The 27,609-nt window shown below is 20.4% G+C and overlaps 1 protein-coding gene across 1 annotated transcript in view; it reads left to right on the top strand.

Annotated features, from left to right (window-relative positions):
* LOC100869743 (protein amalgam) overlaps positions 1–27,609 on the top strand; it is a 301,201-nt gene that overhangs the window by 209,669 nt on the left and 63,923 nt on the right. Inside the window, exons 4-6 of the mRNA XM_086910211.1 lie at positions 5,106–5,316; positions 13,071–13,182; positions 15,010–15,188. Of these exons, the coding sequence (XP_086766337.1) occupies positions 5,106–5,316; positions 13,071–13,182; positions 15,010–15,188 (502 nt within the window). The remainder of the gene's footprint in view (positions 1–5,105; positions 5,317–13,070; positions 13,183–15,009; positions 15,189–27,609) is intronic.

Here is a 27,609-nt window from a genome sequence, read left to right as displayed (position 1 = left end):
AACTATATTATATAAAATAAAAGTAACTTATTAAATAGTTATTACTAGTTGCGCTTTCATTTCTGAAATTACAAATATTGTAAGAAAAAAAAATTTACTAGAATATTTTAATTTCTTCATTTCTCTTATTTTAAATAATTAAATTTTTTTTAAATTTCATTTCATTTAATGCAAATTAATATTTAAGATTCTTTTCATTACAACATATTTTTTTTTTTTATTATTTAAGTCACATTTACTTATATATTCATCATGATTGGATAAAACTTATTAATAATTAATAAACAATACAATAACACATATTTTTTAAATAATTTAAAATTTTTTTATAAAATATTATTATTTAGTGTGCTTAATGAAGCTGGCAAGCTTATTGAATTCTTTTAATGTTGTTCAAGACACATACGAATAAATAATTAATAAAAAATAATTTTTAATAAAAAAATTGCTATTTTATTATTTATATTATATATATCTAAATATTTTTGTGAGGCGAAAAATAATGATTTAATTAATTAATACATATTTTATTATATCAAGTTAAATAATGAAATCGCTCATTTATAAAGTATAATAAATATTTTATCAAAAGAAATAGTTTGAATTTATTTTTTGTATAATTAACAATGATATAGATCATTAAAGTTAAACATACGTTAGTGTTTGAATAATTGTATTTAATTGCTATCTCTTTGGTTTTGAAAGATTCAATACTTTTTTCAATAAAATTTTTAAATTGATAACAATTTAGTATTTTGCTAATTTCTTCTAATATGTTTATAAAATTTATATGATATTATATAAAATAAAGCAATACAATTTAACAAATAACCAATTTACTATAATGAGAATGATTATTAAAAACCTATACAAATTATAATAAATTGATAGTTGAATCATAGATTAAAGAGATAGACATGCACAAATATAATATAAATATTGTCTTTGATGATAGTAAAATTTGGAAAAAAGCATTTATTTCATTAAATATCGTTTTAAAATAACATCTACTAAAAAAAACTAAATATATAATTTTCCTATTCCTTTTTCATAAAATAAAAATTTGTGAAAATTGTAAAAATGTAGATGTTTATTTAAAAAAAAAAAAGATTTTAAATAAGCATAAAAATGTCAAAACGTAAATAAAAAATTAGGATAGTTTTATTTCCACTTGAAACTTTGTGAAACTTTTATATCTAAAATCTTTTCTTTAAAACGTTACGTTACTCTCGAGATTTATAAATATTTTTTAATATTTTTGAGTAACTTAGTATTTTTCTCGGTATAGTATTTACTCTTAATATTTATAATAAAAAATAAATATTATATTTCAATATTATTATTTTTTGAAAATAAATTTAGTTTATGATATCATATGTTTTATTAAGCAATTTAATTATTTCTGTATTAAATGAAGTGAGACGGAGGTAATAGGGGCGATAAAGATAGAAATAGACTTCTCATTATATTATTGTTTCATTTCTAATGCAAATTTAGATTATTTATAACAATCTCTTAATAAAAGCAATCGATTTATATAGAATTTATAGATATATGAATTTTTTGTATTTCTTTTGATCTCTAGAATTAACTTTTTAAAAGTTCTATAAATATTTTAGTATATACTTACGTTGTTATTCCATATCGATGCATCTAAAGCTATTTTATCTGAGATTATAAAGTTTTATAGTAAACAAAGCATATCTGTATAAAGGTGTTTCATCTCAAATTATAAAGTTGTATAGTAAAGTACAGCAATTCTGATTCATATCAGTTAATAAGTTTAAAATATGTACAACTTTTAACAACTAAAAGTTTTAATAACTAAAATGATTTCGTTTTCTATGAATTAAAATATTATGTTTTCAATTTCTCTTTTATTCGTTTTCATTATTCTGATGATCTATATGATATAATTCATGTTAAAATTTAACTTTTTTCATTATTCTATCTTAATGGAAAACTTATTTAATTTTCAAATTTAATTTTCATTTTTATACATGTTATTTTTTATTCACTTATATTTTTTATTTTATTTTAAATTTTATTTTATTTTATTTTAAAATTATTTTATTGCAAAAATACAGAAAATATTGAAGTTAATAAAATATTTAAATTAAATAAATGTATAGAATATGTTGTGTAATAGTCATCACGATTTTTTATATATTGAATAATTTGAGAAAGATCATTTTAAATAGTTTTACAATTTATATATTATTTATTGATTATTGCAATAAATTGCAAAAATTTTTCCGAATAATGTTTCCGATAGAAATAAAGTTTACTTTTAAAATGGAAGAAAAATATTTTTTATAGAGCATTCATTTTGTGGTACTATTTATATTGTATATAAATATTTTTTTATATTATCATAACTGAAATAATAAATATAAAATAATTATTTTTAGGCTACTTACGGATTATCTTATATAAAATCTATGTTATATAATTTATATAAAAGAAAATTTTAAATGTTTCCTACAATTGTATCTTAAAAATAATAAACAGAAGAAATTCATTTAATTTTATTCGAAACAAATTTTAATGAAAAAATAAGAAAAGAAAAATAATTTTATACTTAAAGAAAATATATTGCATCTTATTTATTAGAACAAAACATGCAAATCGTAGAAAAATGCGCAATATTTCTGCATTTTTTTCAACCGGCATTTAATAGGCAAATCCCGTCTTACTACAAGTAATTTCCTGTAAGGACAGGAGATATTAATTTTGTTTTCAACACCATTTCAACACGAAGAAACGTTTCTCTGATAAGCCACCTATTTCCGAGGATTCTAGTATATTCCAATTATATTTGACGAAAGTTAAATTGGATGAACTTGTCGGAAAACTATCTCACCATCGATTTCAATGAACTTAAAATATATGTATTACTAAGGACAACATTATATTTTGAACATGTATTTTCTTATGCATATAATTTAAAATTATATCACATCTTATGATTTTTAATGTTTTGAAATTAACAATATTAGAATAATATATCTAAATTTTATATACATAATAAAATATATAAAGTATCCCTTAACAATTACAGAAAAAAATCAAAATTGAATTTTTTTTAATAAAAATATGTTTATGTAAAAATATGAGACAAAATGGGTAATTTTATAAACTTGATCCATTTCAGATAAAATATGAATAAAAAATGTATGTAAGATGAGCAATATATGTATATTCATACATTTAAAATATTAATATTAAAATATTTTTACCATTTTCCTAACAAAGAAATTTTTTAATATTTTTTTTTTGTTTCTATTTTTCAATATATTCAAAGTATATGGTAATGTCTTTTCTATTGTTAAAAATTTTTTTTGCAAATTAAACGTTCATAAAACCTCAAATAATAGTAAAAATAAAAAGAAACTTTATGAACCAGTCATTGTAAATTTTAAATAACGAAAAATCAGAAAGTTGCTTAGCATGCTTTATTATTATATATTATTATATATTGTTTATATATATATGTATTTGTGGAACATTTTTAAAAAATTAATTGCAAAAGTTAAAACAAATATCAAAGTTGCTGTATAGAAATATCGATTGAACAATTAAAGTTTACTTTTGAAATTAAAAAAAATTTAAATCTTTAATTGAAATAAATAAATTAATAAATTAGTAAATAGTAAAATCTTTTATTTTTGATTTCGTAATGTTATAATTTATCATATAAAGATAAACTAGGAATCCGGTAAGAGATAAATATGACATACGTTTAATGCTTCTAGGAAATTTCGCAATTGTTTTCTTGTGTAGTTCAACCGATAACAATTTATTCAAATGATTTAGAACATGATAAGTTTTAATGAATCGATATAGATTAGATAGAAAACAAAATCTTATACCAAAATTACAACATATATTAATAATATATAATATAAAAAAATATTATGCCCATAAACTAAGGTTGATTACCGATTATATATGTACGAAAAAATTGCTTAAAATTTTCTTCAGCATTTACATATTTTAAATTCTTCAAAATTGAGAAAATAATATTTCAATAATATTATTTTTAAATTAAACTGAAATTTTCTGTTGTGAAAAATTACAAGCTTAAAATTTCCAGCCGTGGATAATTGAATTCGATAGAAGATTGAGAACTGTAAACGAAGATTATTACAGATCAGTTAAATATTTTCGCATCGAGAGTTATTCGAAAATTGATTCCTTCTCCTTTCTCTATTTTCATCTTTCTTTTTCTTTTATTCATTCCAATTCTACTAGTTTAACTTTTTTCTTTTTCATTTGTTTTTTTTTCGTTTGCGGCGATTACACGCGATTGAATGTAATATAAAATTCGGTGAACAAAGCGTATCGAATCGGGGGAAGATTTTCTCGATAATTCTGCGCTGGATTTACCAAAGCGTACGATCATAAATTCTGTTTCCGTTCCGTCCGCTTTATCCAATAAATACTCAGTCCGTTTTTGTAAAATTATTCGAGCGCAATAGTAAAAGATTATATGGATTTATAGTTATATTTATATATCTTACTCACAAACAATTTATTTATTCATTTTTCTCTAATTATTCCTTTGACACTTCTTTGATATTTGTAAATCATAATAAAAATAAAAATAAAAACTTTAAATGAATTGCTAACTTTATTTTTTTCATTGATAGTATTTTCTTGAATGAAAAAATTAAAAAGAATAAAATATGTTAAAAAATATTAAAATATTAATTCTTAATTTGAAAATATTATTAATAAATTGAAATTTTAATCGAAAAATTTATATATTTCCATGAGTAATCAAAATATTTTATCATATCTCCGTACGTTTTACATTATGTTACAACTGAAAATTTCAGAAATAATATTATAATTATATTATAAATTGATATAATGTTATGATTAAACTTTATATTTTATAAACTTAATTTATAAATTTTCGATCAATAAAATATGACGAAGAAATACAAATTAAAAGTATAAAAATATAAATTGAAAATATATATAAAATATACAATTTTGTGACAAACTGTCAATTTTTTGAATATAATAAAATCTATTCTTTATATATTATCAATTTTTCGTGAAGCTATTTACTTAAACATTTTTGTGTTTCGTTGCAGGTTTCATGGATCAGGAAACGAGACTTGCATATTCTTACCGTAGGAATCTTAACGTATACAAATGATCAACGTTTCCAATCATTACACCGAGATGGGTCTGACGAATGGACTTTAAGGATTAGTTCACCACAAGTTCGAGATAGCGGAACATACGAATGTCAAGTCTCAACTGAATCGAAAATCAGTCAGGCTTTTAACTTGAGTGTCGTAGGTTAGTATCCATAATATACAAATACAATTCTTCTCTTCGATAAATTTCATTGTCAAATAATAGAAAAATTTTATTACAAAATTACATCAATGTAAAACGTTTTTCGACGATCATTTTAACGCCATGACTGAATGAAACGTAAAATTATAAATTTATATTCTACATAATTGTTTTATTATTTATTTTATGAATTAGTAATAAAATACATTTGAAATAATATATTTCGATCAATGAAATGAAGTGTGAAAAAATAGCAAATTTCATATACTCTTATAAAAACAAAGTTTACAACTTTAGTTTATTGTTATTTATTACAAATTATTATTTATTATATTTCAATTTTTTCATTTCTTTATCTTTTCATCAATTTAATATAAATCATTTTATAATTTATAAAAAAATCGTTTCAATACAATTTTTGAAAGCAATTTAGCAGTAGAAACAAATATTATGAGATGAATTGCATTATTATCATTAATAAATCAATATTATATTTGAATTGTTTACATTTTAAATTAATTATTTAACATCTATCTAAATAAAATTCATTATCAAGCTATGTTTGTATTTTTATAAAGTCCCCTATATTAATAGGATATTAATAGAAAGATAAATTATTGAAATAAAATATTAGATAATCATCTTTTTTATATTGAATTTTATTTATTTAAATAGTCAAAATTTTCAATAATGATAGTTTATTTATGAATTCTATATATATTTAAAAATTCCATGTCTAGTTACAAATTAAATAAATGTTTTAACATTAAATAATGTGACTAAATTTAGTAAATAAATAATTATTAAAATTTATTTTAAAAATTTCTTTAATAATGTAATAATAATGTAAAAAATACTCAAAATTATTGTTTTCGTTCAGATATATTATTGTTACAGATATATATTTTCATTTTTATTAATTATTATTTTTTTGAAAATTTGTTTTTTTTTTATTTTTTTATTTAATTTTATACTATTAATTTTTGAATTTGTTTAATTAATTTTATTAACACTATTTAAAATTTTTATCTATATATAGCATATTATTTACAAAATATCATATTTTTATTTTTTAATAATATTTAATTTGATTTATATATATTTATTTATATATATATTTAGTTAATAATATAGCTTAATATTTCTAGATTTTGCCAAATCTTATTTTCTTGTAATTTTATTATAAGAATTTTATTTACTACTATTGAATTTTGTATAATTATTTTCATTTATAATTAAAGCTACATTTTCATATATATATCATTATCATGCTAATATTTTTTAGCTTTATAAATTTTCGCTATTTTACAAAAGAATTCATTTTCAATCTAAAAATTCTGATTTTAATGAAAATTAGTATATGTTAGTATATGTATAGAAAATAATAAGCTATAATAAAGAAATTCGTTTATCGATGAAAGTCCAACTAAATGAGACTTTAAGCATTGCACAAAATAGAAATACCTAAACTGCTATCGCTCAAAGAATTAATTATGGTTTGTACAATTTGCATTGTGAGCCTTGAATAATAAATGAAATGATTGACTCTATTTGCAACTGATCGGCTGACAATTGATTGATTTCTACCTGACCTTTAACTGTGCTCCGATCTACACTATATCTAAATTTAATTATTGATCTGAATTCTATCTACCGAATTGATATGTATTCTATCTTGATTGAATTTTCTATTAATTATTTATTTATTTTATATAATTATTGTGGATTTTGATTCTTCCTCTAATCATTATCTTCAGCGAAAAATATAAATTAAAAAGAGATTAAAAAAAACGAATGATCTCGTTGTAACGCGGTTTCTAAAAATCGTATCGCAGAGCATTTGGTCAAGAATCTTGCGATTGCTATGGTGGTCTATTATGAGGCATTTGGCGCCATAAGTGTGATTTGTGAAGTGACCATCTATTATATCTTAGTTACTGCTATTGATAATTTGTGGAAAATGTGAGGGAACTGTACTCGCTTGTAAATTATTACTAAAACTATTGAAAATATTAGAATTATTGAAAATAAAATTCAATCTGATCGCTTTACAAATCACAATTCTATCAAAATTTCAAATGTTTGTCCTTAATAATGTGATGCAGAATGTGAAATCAAAAAAAAAAAAAAAATTCAAAATTTTAATATTTTTTTAAATTTTGAATACAATTTCATCTTAAAATTTTAGAATAACAAAATACTAAATTCTGAATATTTTAAAATTTAAAATTTTATTTTATCTTGTATCAATATAAAGTTATGTTTAAAAATGCAAAAAAACGCTTAAAAATTTTAAGCGTGAAATTATGATCAAAACTTAAAAAAATACTGAAACTTTAAAAATTAATTTCATATTTTTATAGAGATTTTTCGAATTTAAGAAAAGAATTTCTTTATATTCTATTATAGTCTATTATGTTTTATATATACATAAATTTTTATTAAAATTCTTAAGTATGTGAATTTTGTTATAAAGTATCATACAAAAATTTTTATTATTTTATGTATATATATATATATATATATATATATATTAATCAAATACTAATAGATGTTTTGATTTATTAATTATCATTTCTTATATTTTATTCAATAAAAATATTGTATTCAACAAACAAGGAATGCATTAAAAAATTTTAAATTAAAATTAAATTAAAAGATTAATTAAAATTAAATTAAAATTAAATTTATTAAATTAGATTTATCATTTATATGTTCTTAATTTTAAAAGATAAAAGTGCATTTACTTAAAATCCCATCATAAATAAAAAATGCAAAAAAATTAGTATTAAAAAAAATTTTTTCCTATCCGTTCTATAATACGATAGCAATTATAATATTAATATAATTAATAAAACTAACAATTATTAAATAATTATAATAAGCAATAATAAATTAACAGTAATAAAAATAATTATATGAACAAAATTAAAGCGGTAATTATAAAAATGATAGAATTATTTGCATTAATTATTAATTTATTCTTCATATTCGAAATATATAATTTACAATTGTTCTTCATATTCAAAGCATTTATTTTCAATTATAAAGTAGATTCTATATTCGTTAAAAAAAATAAAATAAGAAAAATTAAAAAATAATCTATAAATGATTAAAGTCATATGTAAATTTAAAGATGAAAAAGCAACATTTTCCTTTTTAAAAACTTTCGTTATAACTTTGTTATAACAAAAAAATATTTGCTAATCACAAAGCGTAGTAGAATCGAATAGAGTCAAAGAAAGCGTGTTGAATATATTTTTTATCGAAAAAAAATTATATTGAATTATATCGCGAACAATAAATAAACCGAATAATTGTTATTCATATAGAACGAATATATCGAATTTATTCATTATTCAAAATGAATAAAAAGATAAATATCAAATTTTTCTAACAAATAAACAATAAATAATATATATTTGAAATAAATAATAAACAATATATTATAGATTGACAAATAAAACATCACTAAAAAATAATATACATAACATCATTAAAACAATTTATTTATTATTCATTTTATTGTACGATCACCAACTAATTATTTCTAATTCAGTAACTTCAAAAGAGAACTTTGAATTATTTTTGCGTTAAAAATATTGGTGATTCTAAAAAGGATCGATTTTTTTATGATAAATAAGATTTACTTATCCATTCTTTATAGTGATATAAGTGAATTGTATAATTCTGTTGAACATAATCCTAAGAAATTTTACATCCGCAAATATATTATGCTCTTTGAAACTGTGATGCACTATTGATTAACACTAACAAAACAAAATGAAGAATTTATCATTAAACATTTATTATTATTTATTATTTCTTCAAATTAATTAATAATTAATTATGTTTTCTTGAAACTTATTTCTTCAAATTATTTTATTATTTCTTCAAATTAATTAATAATTAATTATGTTTTCTTGAAACTTATTTCGAAAATAGCTAATGTTGCAAATGTTAACGTTATCGTTTTTAACGGTTCTCAACGATGGCATATCATGTGAACGATTCATTTCTACAACTCTGGGCATTAGATTACCTATATTGTATGCACGAGTAATCAATACTAGAAATTCTTTGTTATTAATGTGATTTCGATATCTCTTGATACTGTTGAGTTGCAACTCTCCTATTTTCATTGCACTGAGCATATATCCAACATATATATACAACATATATACACATATATACAACATATTAAAATATTCCATACTTGTCGATATGATATATATTCACTGTGATACAATTCGCACTATAATTATATAATATGATTTATTATTCTAATTTTTTTATTATTCATATTATTCTTTATTATTCTTAAAGTTCTAATATTAAAACATTGAAATGTTTGTATACATTTAAAGTTCACTGAATTCACAAATTCATACTGTTTGAGAATTTTATTTCATCCGAATAGTTCAAATGTTAACAAACTTCTAATTTTTCTTAGATTTTTACATTTATATCTTTTGACCTTCTTTCCACGTTCATATTACTGGATTTTAGATTCTCAATGGGTGTATCACCAATAACAATGTGGTAGATCAGTCCTGTGATTATGGAATATTTTTAATTTAAAGAAAAGTCTTAAAATTAAGTTAAAGAAGAAGGTTGTGTGCAGAGTCCGTAGTTCAAGAGAATTGATTGAAAATTTGTTATAAATTTCTTCGAATGTAATATAGTATTAATTATCATTAAAATTTTTGCATGGCTTGAATATCGTTTTAAAATTTCTACTTTAATTTACATTCCAATTGAAATATTTTTTAAAAATATATAATATTATGACTCCTTTAAACATAATACAAGATTCGATATAATTCAATTAATACAAATTTATAGAATTTTTTTTACTATTAATATATTTTGAATATATTTATTTAATTATTTAAGTAATTAAAAAAATTTGTTGTAATTAATTTTAATTTAAATTTATCAATCAATTAATTTTTAAAATTAATTATTATTTTCATTATAAATAATTAATTTTTTAAATCAATTATTTTTTAAATTTATTTTCTAAATAAATTTAAATTATAGCCAATAAATTAATTATGATGAACCATGACTCTTGCAAATTCAAAGCTTTATGATACAATTTTATGATATTATGGAAATTTTAAAAATTGTTTGTAATTTTGAATTATGTCGAATTCTATATCTATGAGAGTTGAAATATACTCATTTTTAAAAAATATTAATATTTATAAAATATAAAAGTATTTTTTAAAATTTTTCAAAAATGATAATCAATTTTACTGTGCTGTAAATTTTCCTAAAACTGTGAATCTAATGTATATTGAATAAATTTATTTTATAATAATAAGCATCACATTGCATTTACAATTAAAAAATGAAAAAAAAATTGAATATTTAGTTTATGTCACATTCAATTTATATTCAATTTATTATTTATTTTTTCATATTGAATTATTATTCGATAAATCATCAAAAATATAAAAGTATAGTTTGATATAATTTATATATATTAAGTAAACGAGAAATGAATTATAAATTATATTAAAATTATTTGCTTTTTAAGAAAAAATTAAATTAAAAAACTTTTTGTTGAATAAAAATTTAAGATTTAATATTTTTTAAATAAAATTGTTTTTCCATTAAAGGATTTTAAATTAAAAATAAAATATTTGGAAAGTTAAAAATTTTGTTGCATAAATCCTCTCTCTTTCTCTCCTTCCTCTTATTCTTTGTCAGTAAATATATTTATCCGATAAGTTTCTCCTCGAAATATACCAATTCTTTGTTAATAGATATCTAAAAAAAATGTTAATCTAAAAATCTATGCCATTTTTGAGAGAAATATTTATAAAACCATAGAATTATATCTTTTTTAAAAATAATTCAACGTTACTGTAGTTTAAACGAAGTTTTAAGACGATATTTTCAATATTAATTTCAATGATAATTAATATCATCCTACAATTTAGAAAATTTATTATAACATTCAATCAATTTTCTATATAATTTTCTTCTACAGTCTTAAGAATTTTCCTTAAGTTAGGAGTATTCTATAACCAGGAGATTGATCTGTATTGTCATTGATCAGTATATGTTTCATTGAAAAACCATGATTCGGTAAATCAAGAGGAGTTCAAAGAGCACAAACATTCTAAAAATCTAAGAAAAATCAGAAGCTTGTTAATTCTTGATTTACTTGAATGAAATAAAATTCTCAAACATTTTGTGAATTCAGCAAATTTTTATATACATACAAACATTTCAATATTAGAACTTTAAGAATAATAAAGAATGATAAGAATAATAAAAAAATTAGAATAATAAATTATATTTATTATATAATAAATATAATATTAATATATAATAAATAAATATAAATATAAATATTACATAGTGCGAATTGTATCACAGTGAACATATATCATGTTGACAGTATGAAATATTTTAATATGTTGTGAATATATGCTCAATGCGATGGAAACGCGAGGGCTACGGCTTAACGACATCAAGAGATACATCGAAATCACATTAATAGCAAAGAATTTCTGGCATTCACTATTCGTGCATACATCACGGGTAATTTAATGCCTACAGATGCAGAAATGGTGAATCGACCATGTGATGTGCAATCATTGAAAGATATTGATAATAAAAGAAAATGATACCATTAACATTCGCAACATAAACTATTTTTGAAATAAATTTCAAGATAATATGATTAATTATTATTGTTTATTTAATTTAAATAATATTTAATTTAATAATAAATATCTTCATTTTGTTCTAATGTTAGTTAAAATAACGGTGCATTGCAGTTTTGGTGCAAAAATTATATATATATATATATATATATCATATTTTTCAAAATTTGCATGTCCAGGATTAACATTGAAATGCTATGGATTCAAGGAAATATAGTATATTTTTAGATTTAATGCATAAAATCTTATGACGAGACAAATTCATTGAATCTTATTTATCATAAAAAAATCGGTTTTTATAACTAATGTTTTTAACGTAAAAATAATTTAAAATTTTTTTCTGGAATTGAATTTCAGATAATGAATTGATGGTAGTTCTATAACGAAGTGAATGATTGATTCAATGATGTTTTATTTGTAACTTATTTAGTTATGTAAATTTTTGAATAGAAAAACATGCAGATAATAGATTTAAATATGATTTTAGATTTCGAAATTCTGATACGAAAGGTTCTATTGTATGATCATATATATGATAATAATATTTTTTATTTCAGTTGTAAAACTATTACAAATCACAAATCTATGATGTAAAAAAGATAGATTAATTACTTAAATAAATTTTTAGAAATATAAATATAATGCTTAATATTATATATTGATTTACTTTAATTCTATATATTTTTCAAGAAATTCAGAAAAATATTTCATATTTTCTATTTGAGTAAAAAAAATTTTTATCGTTTTATTTTTGTGAAAAAAAATAATGTGTCGATATTTCAAGAGAAAAAACTTTAAGTTTTCTGCATAAATTTTAACGAAAAAATTAAATATAAATTTAAAAAGTTTTCTCTATTTGAATTAGATATTGATATAAATATCTTCTAAACTTAAATATTATCATGTTTTTAGATATGAAATAATCGAATGAGATAATCAAAGTTAATTTGTTTAATTTCAATTATTATTTTACATAATAGTAAATTTTAAAAAATTATTTAAATCATATATAATTATATACTTTCTAAAAATGTATCGATCTATAAAATATCAAATTGATTATGTTGATAGTGTCAAAGGCGAAGATCAATGGTAACTCAGAACTATACATCAAGAGCGGAAGCGATATCAATCTGACCTGTATAGTATTGCAGACTCCTGAACCACCGTCCTTCATTTATTGGTGAGTTTAATTAGACTTTCGCAAATTTGATTTGAAGCTCGATCATAAATACCATATTCTCACAACCACCGCGTAATATGAACATCCATGAATGGGGAATGTTCATCGAGACGGTTCTCGATTACATGCTAAAATGAACGTCAGAACATCAATGGCAAATGGAAAATCGTCATTGGATCGAAATTGCTGTTTTTATCCTTATTGTTTTCTCTAATGATTAAACGGTTGAATGATTGAACTGTAAAAAGTTTTTTCAACGTTTAATAAAAAATAGTGAAGTAAAAGCGATAAAAATTCAAAAATTTAAAGAAAATGTTTTTATTACTAATTTGTAATTTTAAAATTTTTTGTGATTATTACAATTTTATTATTCTATTTATCATTACATTTATTCTTACTTTTATTACATATTATTTAATAATAAATTTAATCATATGTAATAACATAAAATAGAAATATTTTCACATTATTTTGATATAAATTTATAAATTTGTTTCAATATTAATTTTTGTTACATATTCGTTATATTAAAACATATTATTATTTTATATGATAAAAAAAGGGACAGAAATATAAGATATCGTATTCTTTTTCTATCTAATTTTTTGTAGTTTCAGAATATAAAAATAATTTAAATAATGTTAGAAATTTATAATAATACTGTTACAATATATCATGAAATTTCTGTAATATAAATATTGTAAATCTTAAAGAATAATAGTAAATCTTTTACTTTTTATAAAGTAAAACAAAATCAAATAGTTATATATATATATATTTACATCATATTCGTTTTGATCATAATAAGTTATTTTTAAAGTCACATTATTTAGTATGATATTTGACAAATTAAATTTTTTAATTGTCTGTAAAAATTTCAATTATATGTTTCGCTTTATATTCTAAGATTAATATCTAAATCTGTTAAATCTTATATGAATTATTCCATCTTTCCATAAATATTTAATTTATACTCGGAAAAGCAAATGAAATCAAAATTTAAAAAAAAAACGAAAATTTGATCCTGATTGGAACAAATATAAGAATTATTAGTTAAATTAAATGTAAATTAAATTAAACAAGTTCTTTTAAGATTCTTTTCTTTTTTAGATTCTCGTTTTAAATTAGTTCTTGTCCTGAAATAAAAAATTATTAATTGAACAGATATCAAAATACTTTTTTTTTATTAATTATATTAATTTTCAATATCAATTCTTTACATGTAATTGTTAATGATAATCATCACACACAAAAACACATATCAAAACCAATTAAATAATTATTAATATAAAAAATATAAAAAATATAAAATATAAAAATTTGTTGTTTAATTGCCGAACATTCAATATTTATGGGCAGAGCTAAAACGATGCATAAATAAATTTAAACATCGAAACAAAAGAATTATTCGAAATTTTAAAGAAAGGATGAAATAAAATTTATTCAGATAATTCCTGACCGGAAATTTTTGCATAAAACTATATATACATAGTGATAATCGGTAGTATAGTCACTATATATACATAGTGAAAAAAATATGAATAAAAGAAAAGAGATGGCGAATTTCTTATCAAGTACATGTTACATACTTAGCGATATTTTTCAATGATCATTCATCAATGATGGAATGACGGATTTCATTTGTTTAAAATTTTTTAATTACTTAAATAATCATAATTAATAATATCAATTTTTTCTTAATATTTATATATTGCTTTTACATGACAAATTCTACTGAATAAAAATTATGTATTTTATTATTAACAGCTAAAGTTTAAGTAATATTCTTAGATGATTTTAATTAATATAAGATCGTTAAATTTTCAGGTATAAAGATGATCACGTGATAAATTACAGTCAAAGAGGAGGTATCAATGTAGTAACTGAAAAACAAACACGAACGTCGCGTCTCTTGATATCCAGGGCGTTACCTGCTGATTCTGGAAATTATACATGTGCTCCGTCTACAGCCGAGTCAGCCAGTGTTCTAGTCCACGTACTCAATGGTGGGTGAGTTAGAATAATAAAAAACCGTCTTGCTTGAATGTAAATTTTTCAATTTTTGATACTCTTGAAAAATTTATAAGTTTTGTAGAAATTTTAAATTTTTCAATTTAAAAAAGTTTTTCTTATCTTATAGAAAAACTAAAAAAGAATTTTATAATTGGCTTAAATTATATCTTTTATTTTATTTTTTAAACTAAAAAGAGAAATCTAATTTATCCAAAAATTCTAGCATTATTTACTATATTATTAGGTGTTAATCTTATTGTTATAATTATTAATTTTCATCAATATATTATGATTATGAATCTTTACTTAAAACGTTTTAAATGGAATAATAAAAATTGAAGAAAATAATATTAAATTACACATATTTTATTAAGCCAAATTGTTAAGAAATACAAAATTCTGAAGAATTATTTATTAATTTCGTTTTTTATATTAAGAATACATGATGTAAAATAATTACAGTAGATTAAATTTATAATGTTTAAATATTCTGATATACATATAAATACTTTAATATCTAAATAATTGACAACAAATATTTTAGTATTTAATCAAACGAATTAACTTTATTATAAAGTTAAAAAAATATCACTTTATATAAAAACACATATTTAATTATTAAAGACAAATATAAAATAATTAACAAACTAGAAACTAAAAAGTAGAAAAATTGATGTTAAATAATATGTATTACATAAATCTCAGAAAATTTAAATAGTAAAACAAGCTTAATAAATCTTAATAAATTAATGGAAGACACAAAATTCTCCAGCAATTATCAACAATTTGAAATATTTAAAAAATGAAAATATTTGAAATCATTGATCATTCAAATGATAATATTGCTGAAAAAATTTTTACAGCATAATTTAATAATTAATTATGATAATTAATTTATTTATTTACATTATTTATTTTATTTTATATTATATCGAAAAATTGATTTAATTTCGATATGGAATTTTTATGTAAACAAATTATCATCATTGAATGTTGAATAATTTGTTGATTTAAGTAAATAAAATTTAATATAAAAAAATGATTGTTCTAATATTCGAAAATATCATTCGAATGATCTATTTGTTTATTATTATAGATATGACTTTGTTATAATACTCTTTGGCAAATTTTAATTTTTTTCTATTTTATAACTTTCAATATAAGACATTTCTTATACACTTTAATGTATGGAATACGAATCTGTAAATCATATTTTTCTAAAACTTTACAATTCTTGAAAAAAATCAATTTTTAAAAAAAATGTAATTTTAGAAGCGTTTTATGTTTTTATAGTAATAATTATTTAGTTGAATGATTCTATGAATTCTCTCGAATAAAATGATAAAGTAGTTATTTGATTATAAATATCTAAATATATTTAAATAATAATCAAATTTGAAAGAATACCCAAAACATATCTATTTTTGTTGATATTTTTCAATTTATTTCAAAAATTAAAAGTCAAAAAAAAATCTAGTCAAGCCATATGATAGAGCATATGTTTTTTCTAAGAAAAACATTGACAGAAGCTATTTTGAGAAAGTAACTTTGTTTTCGATATGGAAGCGAAATAGTTTGATAAAACACTAGCAATATACTCAATGATGCTCGCCTGCCATATAATATAGCAAAATCACGGTGAAGCAACCGCTCTTATTGAATATCACTGTCATCGTTTTGCTATTTCACTTCTATATTAAAAACAAAAATAATTTTATAGTTTTTTTCAGCAAGAAGATATACTTTATTGCATGACATGATATTTTCTTTTTAACTTTTATTTTTTGAAATAAATTGAAGAGTATTATTTTTTTAATTTTGATTATTATTTAAACATATTTATATTAATTACTATCTAATAATTACTACCTAATAATTACTTATATAATTTTATTAGAGAGAATACACAGGTTTACAGATTCATTTCGTGTCAAGAGCAATTGAACAATTTACTGTAAAAACATTTTCAAAGTTGAAAAATTGCATTTTTTTTTTAAATTGATTTTTTTCATAAACTAGATTCTGAAGAAGTATGATTTATATTTAATGATACAATTCATATTTAATATATTAAAATTTACAAAAAATATTTTATATACATGTTTATTGACAATGAAAATATTAATAATAAAAAATCAGATATGTTATAATCAGCTCGTATACTAAATGTCTAATGTAATTCCATTTTTGAGAGATTTTCAATGAAAATTTAAAATGTTATCATATTGAAATTATTGAAGTAAGAACTATAAAACAAATTCTTAAAATATGTAGATTTTACGAATATTATAAATCCCTGATTTGACGAATCTGGTAAATTACAGCAGATACATAAACTAAATGGATGCATAGGGTTATAAAAAGAGGAAGCACAATGCTGGCATCGGTATCATCAGCTTTTAGCATCACGCGTCACGTCTATATAAGGCAATAAATTTGATATCAGTACCACATGTTGACCAAAATAGAAATTTTCTTGCAAACTATTATTTTTTAGATCATTTGAAAATAAATACGTAATTGTACAAATATACAAATTATATTCGTATATCAAATTATATATCAATAAAATATTTTTTACATGTAAAATACATGTAATAAATCATATTCTTCAAATTTTATATATTATTAATATGAAAAAAAGAAAAAGAAAAGTTTTATTTATGTAATATTTATTATAAATAAAATATTAATAAATTATAAAAAATATTATTATTTAATAATATAATCTTAAATATTATTTAAGAACAAATTCGATATGAACATATAATGAATTATATTATTAATTTTTTTATTTTGTTTTTTCGTTTTTATATTAAAATATTGGATAGAATTTTGAAAAATTGTAAAAGACTCGGTTATGAGTCGGAAAATTTTCAGTCACAAGAACGTTAAAATTTTAACGAGCGAGTTTTGTAAGAAAGATAAATGTTTTGAAAAAGCAGCACAACTAGAAATTTAATGAAAGTTTATAATTTAGAGAATTTTTTTGATAAAGCAATAAGAAAAGTGAATTTTAAATTTAAAATTTATATAAATAATATACATATCGCCTAACGCAAACTTCAGTTGCTAATAATTTTATAAATTAATCAATTGATATTTTTATATTGAAATTCTGTTGAATTTTTTGTTTGTTTCTGCTTTTAAAAATTAAAGATGTTTGAATATAAATGGAAGTGTACATACATATATTAGACATTTCATTTGAAATGACTCACACAACCATTTTCTAAATTATTCATTTTTGGAAAAAATGTTTCAAATGAAAATTGCTTTGTTTTTAAAAAAACATTTCATGATAGTTATAAATTTTAATTAAATAAATGTACCTTTCAAACTTTTTTTTTTAATGAAAAACTACATGTTTCTATTTAGATCCTACAAATATAAATTCATCTATTTATAATATAATTGTTCTATTTATAATATAATTCTAATCATTATCCATCAACCATCAATAAATAAATTTTGAATTATTAGAGTAATATATTAATTTATTATTCGCCATTAAATTATATTAGACTATATCTAATAATATACATATATATTAGATAAATATATACATATATACATATTATACGATATTAACATATTATACGGTATCATTCCAATAAAAAAATAAAATCTTGAAAGATATGTCCATTTAAATAAGATTTGTGACTATTATGAAATATTCTTGAAACAGTTTTCATTTAAAATTTTATTTTTCAAAAAGTAAAATAGTTTAAGAAATAATTGGATAAATAAATCAAATAGGATATATATACACTAGTATGACATAATATTACAATGAATATACAATTTTATAAATAAAGAATTTATTTTATGTCTTAAAATTTCAGATACTTCTTGCTATTTTTCCGTTCAAACATTTTCTATAAATTTTTTTTGCAAAAGTCTTGAAGATTTTTCTTTCTTTTTTTTTTTATTATACTTTTTAATTTTTATTACCATCATTTATTATCATAGGTCAAAAGATTCAATAAACTAATCAATTATACAACTAATAAAGAATCAATAAACTAATTAAAATTAGTTTAATTAAAAATTTAAATTAAATTAAAAATTTACTGAATAATTTTCTTCTTAATTTTATCAAATTGTAACATGTACTCTTTTAATTCTTGTTGAAAAATGAAATTTCGAGATTCAAATCTAAAGGAAAGGTAAATTTATTAAAAATTTTTGAGAAGAAACTATTCGAATATTTATATTTTTATTTGATTTAATTCACAAATTCAATAAACCATCCAAGGAAAAAATTACCTCATTTTTTCATCTTAGATTTTTAATATTTGCATTTTATAAACGATTTCTTCAAAAATGTCTTTCATTAATCAAAATTGCTTTAATATTTAAAAATTTAATGTGAATAATAATGTAGTAGAATTAATGATAATTTAATGTCCATATTTATTATATTATACACATACGTAATCTATCGAAAAACTTGCGCTATTATTCAATTTTTTAAGAACCTTAAGATATTTTTGTATATCTGCAAGTGATCTTTAGAAAAGTAGGAAGGATTTTCTTGTGCATAAACACAAACAGATATAATACATTAAAGCCACATAGTATACTAAAAAGTTTTTCCCGATGCAAGAGAATATATTTTCACATTTTTCAACTTTACTTTATTTTGATATTATCATAAGATTAATAACTTTAAATATTGTCCACATATATTTTTTTCAGAAACATTTCTTGGTAATAATTAATTCGAAATATTAATACTGAGAATTAATTTTTATATTATATTACGTATATATTAAACATCTATTACTTTATTTTTGAAGGAGAGTGATATTTTATTATAGTCTAATAATCATATATTTATATTTAAATTTTTTATAGATATTTTTTTTGTATTCACTAATCTAAATCATAATTTTTAGTGTTATTAATCTTAGTATATTTTGTAGTAATAATTTTTACTTTTAATTAATTTTTAAAATTTTTATAAAAATTTTACAATAGAATTTACTTTGAAAGAAATTATAATCTTTTTTCAATACAAATTAAATATATAAATATTTATATTTCATTTTATTAAATGTACAATGTTTCTAAATATTCGGGAATATATTGAAAAAAAGAGAAATTATTATATTGACTATGGTCAAGATTATTTTTTTTTTATTTGATAATATATATTAAGGCAAATATTGACATATTATCTAGACAATTAATAATGATTATACATAATAATCTATCTTTTTCTTTGAATTTTAGAATCTGCCTAAAAAGAATTCCATTTCAATTATTATTCGAGAAATAATATTGGGAAATAAAAAATATGTTGTATGTGCAATTAGTGCAATTTGTGAGCTACATTTTCAGTTATTAATTTCTTAATATTTCATAAGGTATTGATATATATACGTATGGTTACACAGTATATGTATTGGATATACAATTTCATCTGTTCCTTGTCAAAATCTATTAACTGACAATCTGAATTGAAATTAGATATTCCGTGTATTTAGAAAGCTTGTTAGATTCGATCGAGAATCTCGAAGGATTATCTATCTATCTATCGAATTGTTTATATGAATAATAGATGAATTCAATAAGTTGTGTAATCCTTTTAATTGCACAGAAACTAAATTAGCATTCTCAAATGTTGTTGTATAATTGCTAATTTTTTAAATAACAATAATGACAAGCAAAATAGTATTATATTTTAAATAGTATTATTTATAGATTTATTTTAGAATTAAATTTTGTTAAATCAAATATTAAGAAAAAAGCTAAATTACATATAATAAACAAAACATATATAAATTTTATACAAGAAATAATATTTATTGATTTATAAGTATTTATCGATAAAGAATGAAAAATTTAAAAATGTTATTTTTTTTTTCGAATATGTTATACGATTGAAACAAAAAAGGCAATATTATAATATACAATTATTAAAAAATTGTGATATCCAAACATGTGGCAAATAATTCGAATTAAATAAATTTACATTTTAATTGTTATAAAAATTTTCATAACAAAATGAAAAAAAATAAACAATATAAACTATGTAAACAAAAATGTATGTATATAGTTTTTTTATATATATTTATAGTTTTCAAATTATAGAGATCTAACTTTTATTTGTTAATAATAAAATATTTAATATGTATAATATAAACATATTTTATTTAATCATATTCTGATTAAATAAGAAAAGCTTACTTACATTAACTTTTATCAATTTATAATTATATTTATTTATAAAAATTGTTATTTATAAGAATGTTTCAATATTGAAACATTATTACTTTTATTACAATTATAATTAAGTTTATCTCTTTTATAATACATAAAAATTTACAATAAATGTTATCATCGTTATTTAGAAAGAAGTTCCCTATGAAAAATAGTGGTACATGTGTATTATACGTAAAAAAATTTTAAAAAGTGTATTAAATTAATTTTATAATAAACGTATCCAATTTGTACTTTTCCTGGGCTTTTTCTTTTTATATAAGGGAAATGTTTTAAAGACAATCAAAACCCTAGAGGAGGAATAGTCCTCAGATATCCTGGTAGTGTGGGATTTTTACCCACTAAAAGCCCCACTGCAGGATTGTCGGTCGGGAACAGTATATTATCCTCTCTACCTCTAAAAGTGGTACAATTCCCCTCTGAATTTCCGCAGGATGAGAATCGTGACGTCACATTATTCTCATTGCCACTGTTACATTAGGTAGATCAGGTGAAGTACATTACCTAAAGATAGGTACATCACATGACCAGACTTCCGTCAAAGGTAACGTCGCATCGCGTCACGTGATCTAGTAATGGCAATGGGAATAATGTGACGTCATGTATTCTTCTCATGTGGAAATAAGCTAGAAAAGAATTAAGCCATTTTAAAAGAAGTAGTATTATTCCTATTCGGCAACTTTGTTCTATAATATATCTATAATATATCTAGTAAATTTTTTAATGAAATCCTGAAAACATTTGAATTTTTCTAAATTTTTTTCTTCTTTCATTTTGGGAGAATGCTGATAATGATATCAAGTATATAATGTTGTGAATTATATCAAAATGATTTTGAAATTACTACTTTGGTAACGTAGCAGATTCGTGATCAATAGAGATTGTTTTAGGTTTTCTGAAGTCTAATGTCATATTTTGATTTGGAAGTAATATGGAGAAAAAAAATTAATTAAATCTATGTTTATCCAGTTTATTTTTTCCTTCTCTATTAGTCTTAAAATATGAATTTATGCTTTTCGAGTTAATTTTTTTCGTTACTACCGATTTCGAAAATCAGCGTGACATCAAAGTCTAAAAATCTGAAAGTGCTTCCGGCAATGCAGCTTAGACCTCCACTCGAACCGCTTGCAATTCCCGTGACTGCGTACTACTGCAGGGTCTTCTAAGTTCACAGCCACAATATTCTTCCCGTAGCTTGACAAATTACTTGAAAAATTTAACATTTTCTATCTTTCGTTCTTATCGAAAATATATTAAAATATTATTTTTTTATATTAATTTTTAAAGATATAAATTAAATTTTTACTAAAGCATTGTAAAATTAGTATTTTCCATAAATGTTAGTTTTGTTTTTTATTAATAAATTAAATTATTTAAAAAACTTTTTAATTATTGAATTTGGATTATAAACATTCTATAATATTTATAATGAAAAATATTTTAAATTAACTATATACATGAAATATATATTCTTTGAATAATTGTCATCAAACATAATATTTATTTGATATCTTTTTACTCTGTACGAATGAATAATTTTTCAGCAAAACATGTAAAATAAAAAATATAAAAATTGGATTAAATATCTTAAAATTGGATTAAATGTCTTATTAAATATTAAAGATTATTATTATACTTTTAAAGGATTGTTATATTAGAAATTTTTTTCAAACTTTATACATTTTTCTTTAAAAAAAAATTTCTTTTGTAAGATATATTTTCTATAATATTAGATTAAATTAAATGTTGGAAGTATGTATAATAAATGGAGTTTTAAATATTTAAAGTTTTGGAATTTCGAAATTGATGTACGTTTACAATGTTTTCCATTGATGCATTTCATTTGATAGAAACGCACATTATGCTATATTTTATCGTATATAATTTCTACTTGAAGAAGAATTAATTCCAAGCATGAATTATTACAATAAAACTAAATTATATCCTAAAACAAAAAATTGTACGAACAGGGAGGATTATTCAAATTGCTTTACATGAAAGTTTCATCGCAGACACGATCAGATGTGCGTGTTTCGATGCTTTTTACCGTGGTAAAAAAAATGGCCATTTTTTCCGTTATGTGCAAGAATTATTATATTGCGAATTCGCAAGCTTTATATGAATAGCGACAAATCAGAAGGATCATATTTTGTGTCCATTCAGTTTTCATGCAAAAAATCACTTATTGTTTCACGCTCGGATAAAGAGTATTGTTACACTTGCGATTTATTTAGTGCGGAAAACATTGATTTTTGATACAAAACATTTGTAATCATCGCACAATACGTATTTTGCATATAAAACGAATGCTGTATGTTTATGCTGTATTGTTGATATATGTAACTATAATTCATACTCCTTCAATTTTTAAAATTTTTTTGTTAAATCTCTTAATTTTTTTTCATTAAAATTTAATATTTTATTAGATTAAAAATAATTATTATCGAACGTTTAGGATATAAACAAAATTTTAATAGAAAATCATCACAGTTCTATATAAATAGAATTAAGGAAAATCTGCAATGATAATATGTAACATTTTAAATATTCTACATTACAACAATTGGATGACTTATAATTTTCAAAGAATAAATGTCTGTTAATAAAAAGGAAGATTGATATAATAATATCATTTTATACGGTATTAGACAACAGTTTTCAGAAAACAAAGCTTAATCGATGATAGTCTCTCTATAAAACGAGATATTTCAAATTAACGCTACCATGCATGGAATATATGGTAAAGTTTCTCATCGAAAGTGATAAAAGCGAACAGTTTTGAAATGAGGTCATCACGAGGGATCAAACCGATGATAGCGTAGCACAATTTAGCGTAAACTGTATTTTATCGGAACCGATAAAATCGAATATATTCTCGAACGGAATAATACAAGCGATCAGCTACTATTAAATAATAATTTTCCATGAATAATTGACAAGATAATAATGCGCATCAACACAATGTGTAATAGATTATGCAACAACGATTGCGTACAATTAAATACTCGTAAGTTAATAGTGATTTATTATTTAAAAATCTAATAATATTTCATAGCACAAATTTAAAATAGATTTAAGATAATCAAATCTATATTTTTGATAACTTTTTTTAATTATATGAAATATTTTTTATTTATTGATTTATATTAATACTATTTGTGCAAATTTTAATTTTTGATTGACTGTTACTTTAAATAATTTAAATAATCATATATCAATGAACGTATAAATATATTTGTTATAATATATTATACTTATTTTTATAAATAGTGTAAATATAAATCTGATCTAAAAATAAAATATTTTCTTTTTCTCTCTTATATTTTCTCACACTCACTCATTCACTTTATTTATTCATTTTATTCATTTTTCTTTTTTCCATATTATTCTCTTTAGAACTTTCCATGCTTTAACAAAATATAAGAATCAATACATACTATCTTAAGAGAACTCTTATTAAAAGTTATTCAATAATTATTTATTATTAATTCGAAGTTCATTCATATTTTTAAATTATATTCACTTCAACTTAAACTAATTCTTTATAAAATCATGAATAATTATAACACGTTAATTAATATGAAATATTGAAATATATTAAATATTTATTCAATTTTATATTTTCTGAATAATAAACATATCTATGAAATACACTTCAATTCGAAATGAATTAAATAATTAAACAGATAGATTTATTATATTGGCTACTGAAATTCTTTAAAGATTTGTACGTTTTCAAGTTTCAAAATTCAACAGAATGACAGAATATGACCGTGTATACATACATACATTTATTATTCTATAAACATATACAGCGACATGGAAATAATAACATGCAATTTATCAACGGAATCGCAGCCAGCCAGTAAATGTCGATACATTCGTGCGAGCTCGATTAACTTTACAACGATTTGAAACGATGCCAAATTTTTTCAGGAATCACGAGGTACCTCTATAAATTACTCTAGTCTCCCATTTCGAGTGGATATCAATAATCAATTACAGCATCTGAATCATGTTAAAAATATTAACGTTTCTTATATATCAATAGTGTCGTTTAAATGATATCATTTTAATATCATAAAAAAAGTATTTATTTCTGTGAAACAATTTCTAATTGCAATATTTTTTATCCATTATTCTATATCCGTTATTTATTATATTATTCATTACACATATTTAAATGTATTTTAATAATTTTTAATAGTAATATATTTTCAATAATATAATAATTTATTAATATATTATGTGTATAATATATTTTCAATAATATTTCAATGTAAGATTTCGATTAAAATAAATATATATGCGTGTTATATGCTTACATATCTATATTAATATAATTATTATTATTTAAATATATAATAATACTTAAAAATATTTATTTTAATTAAAATCTGTCAATACAGCTTATACAGACATTCGATATGGAACCAGCTTTCAATCAATTTTACTACCTCACTATATTATTGAAATTTATTATTATTTGATTTATATTCCTTCATTGAATATAAATCAAATAATAAATATCTTATCTGATTTCTCTCAATAACATAATGACATACCGAAAATCAATATCGTCAAATTTACAGTATCATTCATACATCATGAATTTAATATCTACATTTCTTTCAGATTTTTATTAAACAATATAAAATAAAAATAAAAAAAATTTTAAAAATTAAGTAAATTAAAAAATATTAAAAAAAAAATTAAAAACTAAAAAAAAGAAAAGAATAATCAAAATAGAAGATTTATTATATTTTTTAGATATATCATAAATTCTAACATCTACTGACAAAAAAAAATGTTTGTCAAATTTTAAATTGTAAATATAGATTTTCATTTGAAAAATGACTATATTTATCTTTTTCATATCAGATTGCAAAATATTATTTTGTTTCATATCATTTCATTTTTGTCTTATGACATATTTTCCTATCTCTTACATCTTTTTCTATCTTCTATCTTTCCTATTTTCTACACAATTTATTCTACACAATTACATATAAAACTTTTTCTTTTATTTTTTTTAATAATATTTTTTATAAAACATATAATAATTCATTTAATATTTAGTGAACCCTCTTACATCATTACATCAATTTTGCAAAGATAAAAAATAATCATTTTTATTTCTCTAAAGGAAATGTTAATATATTCCTGAAATATCATTAGGGAATTGATTTTAGAAATCAAAGCAAGATTGAGAGTTATTAAATTAAAATCGAGTTTTCTGTTAAACAAAACGAGAGCGATTGACGTAGCGATACAATAATGATGTCATTAATATACTTCTTTAATATGCATATAATATGCAAATTATTTTTTATTTTTCATTTATTTAAATGCTTTTATTCATATATGAAAGATGAAGATATTATTTTCTTAAGTAAATTAAGTCAATAATTTTAAAGATATTTAAAACATGTGAAAAATAATTATTTAATTTATTTATTTTTAATTATTTATAATTATTTAATTTATTTATTAATTTTTTGTTATTTATTTATTAATTATTTGATTAGTTTTATATTAAATTAAAGATATTGTATAAATATTTGCACAGAATTTTTATTGATTTCATTGATTTTTATTGATTTTTTTTATTCTTTTTATTATGACATTCTAATATAATTTAACTATTCTCGAGTAATATATTAAGTGCTCGCGAGATTTATGATCTGTTTATTCGAGAAATTCCTCGTACGGAAATCTTTTCCGTTTTTATCGATCATACATGTAATCTTCCACTAAACAAAAAATGATGTTGCTTCAAAAGATAACATCGAGATCATTTTTCAAAGAAATTTAGGGGACACTTTCAATTGTATATTTTTGTCATATTTCAACCTGGCAATATAATCCCAAGACTTAAGCATGATATACTAGACATGGTTGACTTCAACTAACATTATCCTACATTCGGAAAAATCTATAATAAATATTGATTAATTTTTTACTATCACCATATATTTGTGCCATACTAATTATTATATTAGTTTAGTTCAAAAAATTTTTTTCTAATTTGAAAATATCAAACAAGTCAAAATTCTGATTGCGATGTTATTGGATGTTATCATATCCATTGAGAAATCGCAATCTTCTCAATTGGACTGTGAAAAAGATTTCTGAGAATATAAACTATAATCTATGTAAGAAATAAAAAAAAAAAGATTTTTGTAA

The sequence above is a fragment of the Apis florea genome, unplaced genomic scaffold (genome assembly GCF_048593485.1).
Source record: "Apis florea isolate Af1SG1 unplaced genomic scaffold, ASM4859348v1 contig_3170_pilon, whole genome shotgun sequence".
In the NCBI taxonomy this organism is placed as follows: domain Eukaryota; kingdom Metazoa; phylum Arthropoda; class Insecta; order Hymenoptera; family Apidae; genus Apis; species Apis florea.
This window is presented reverse-complemented; position numbering and strand designations above follow the sequence as displayed.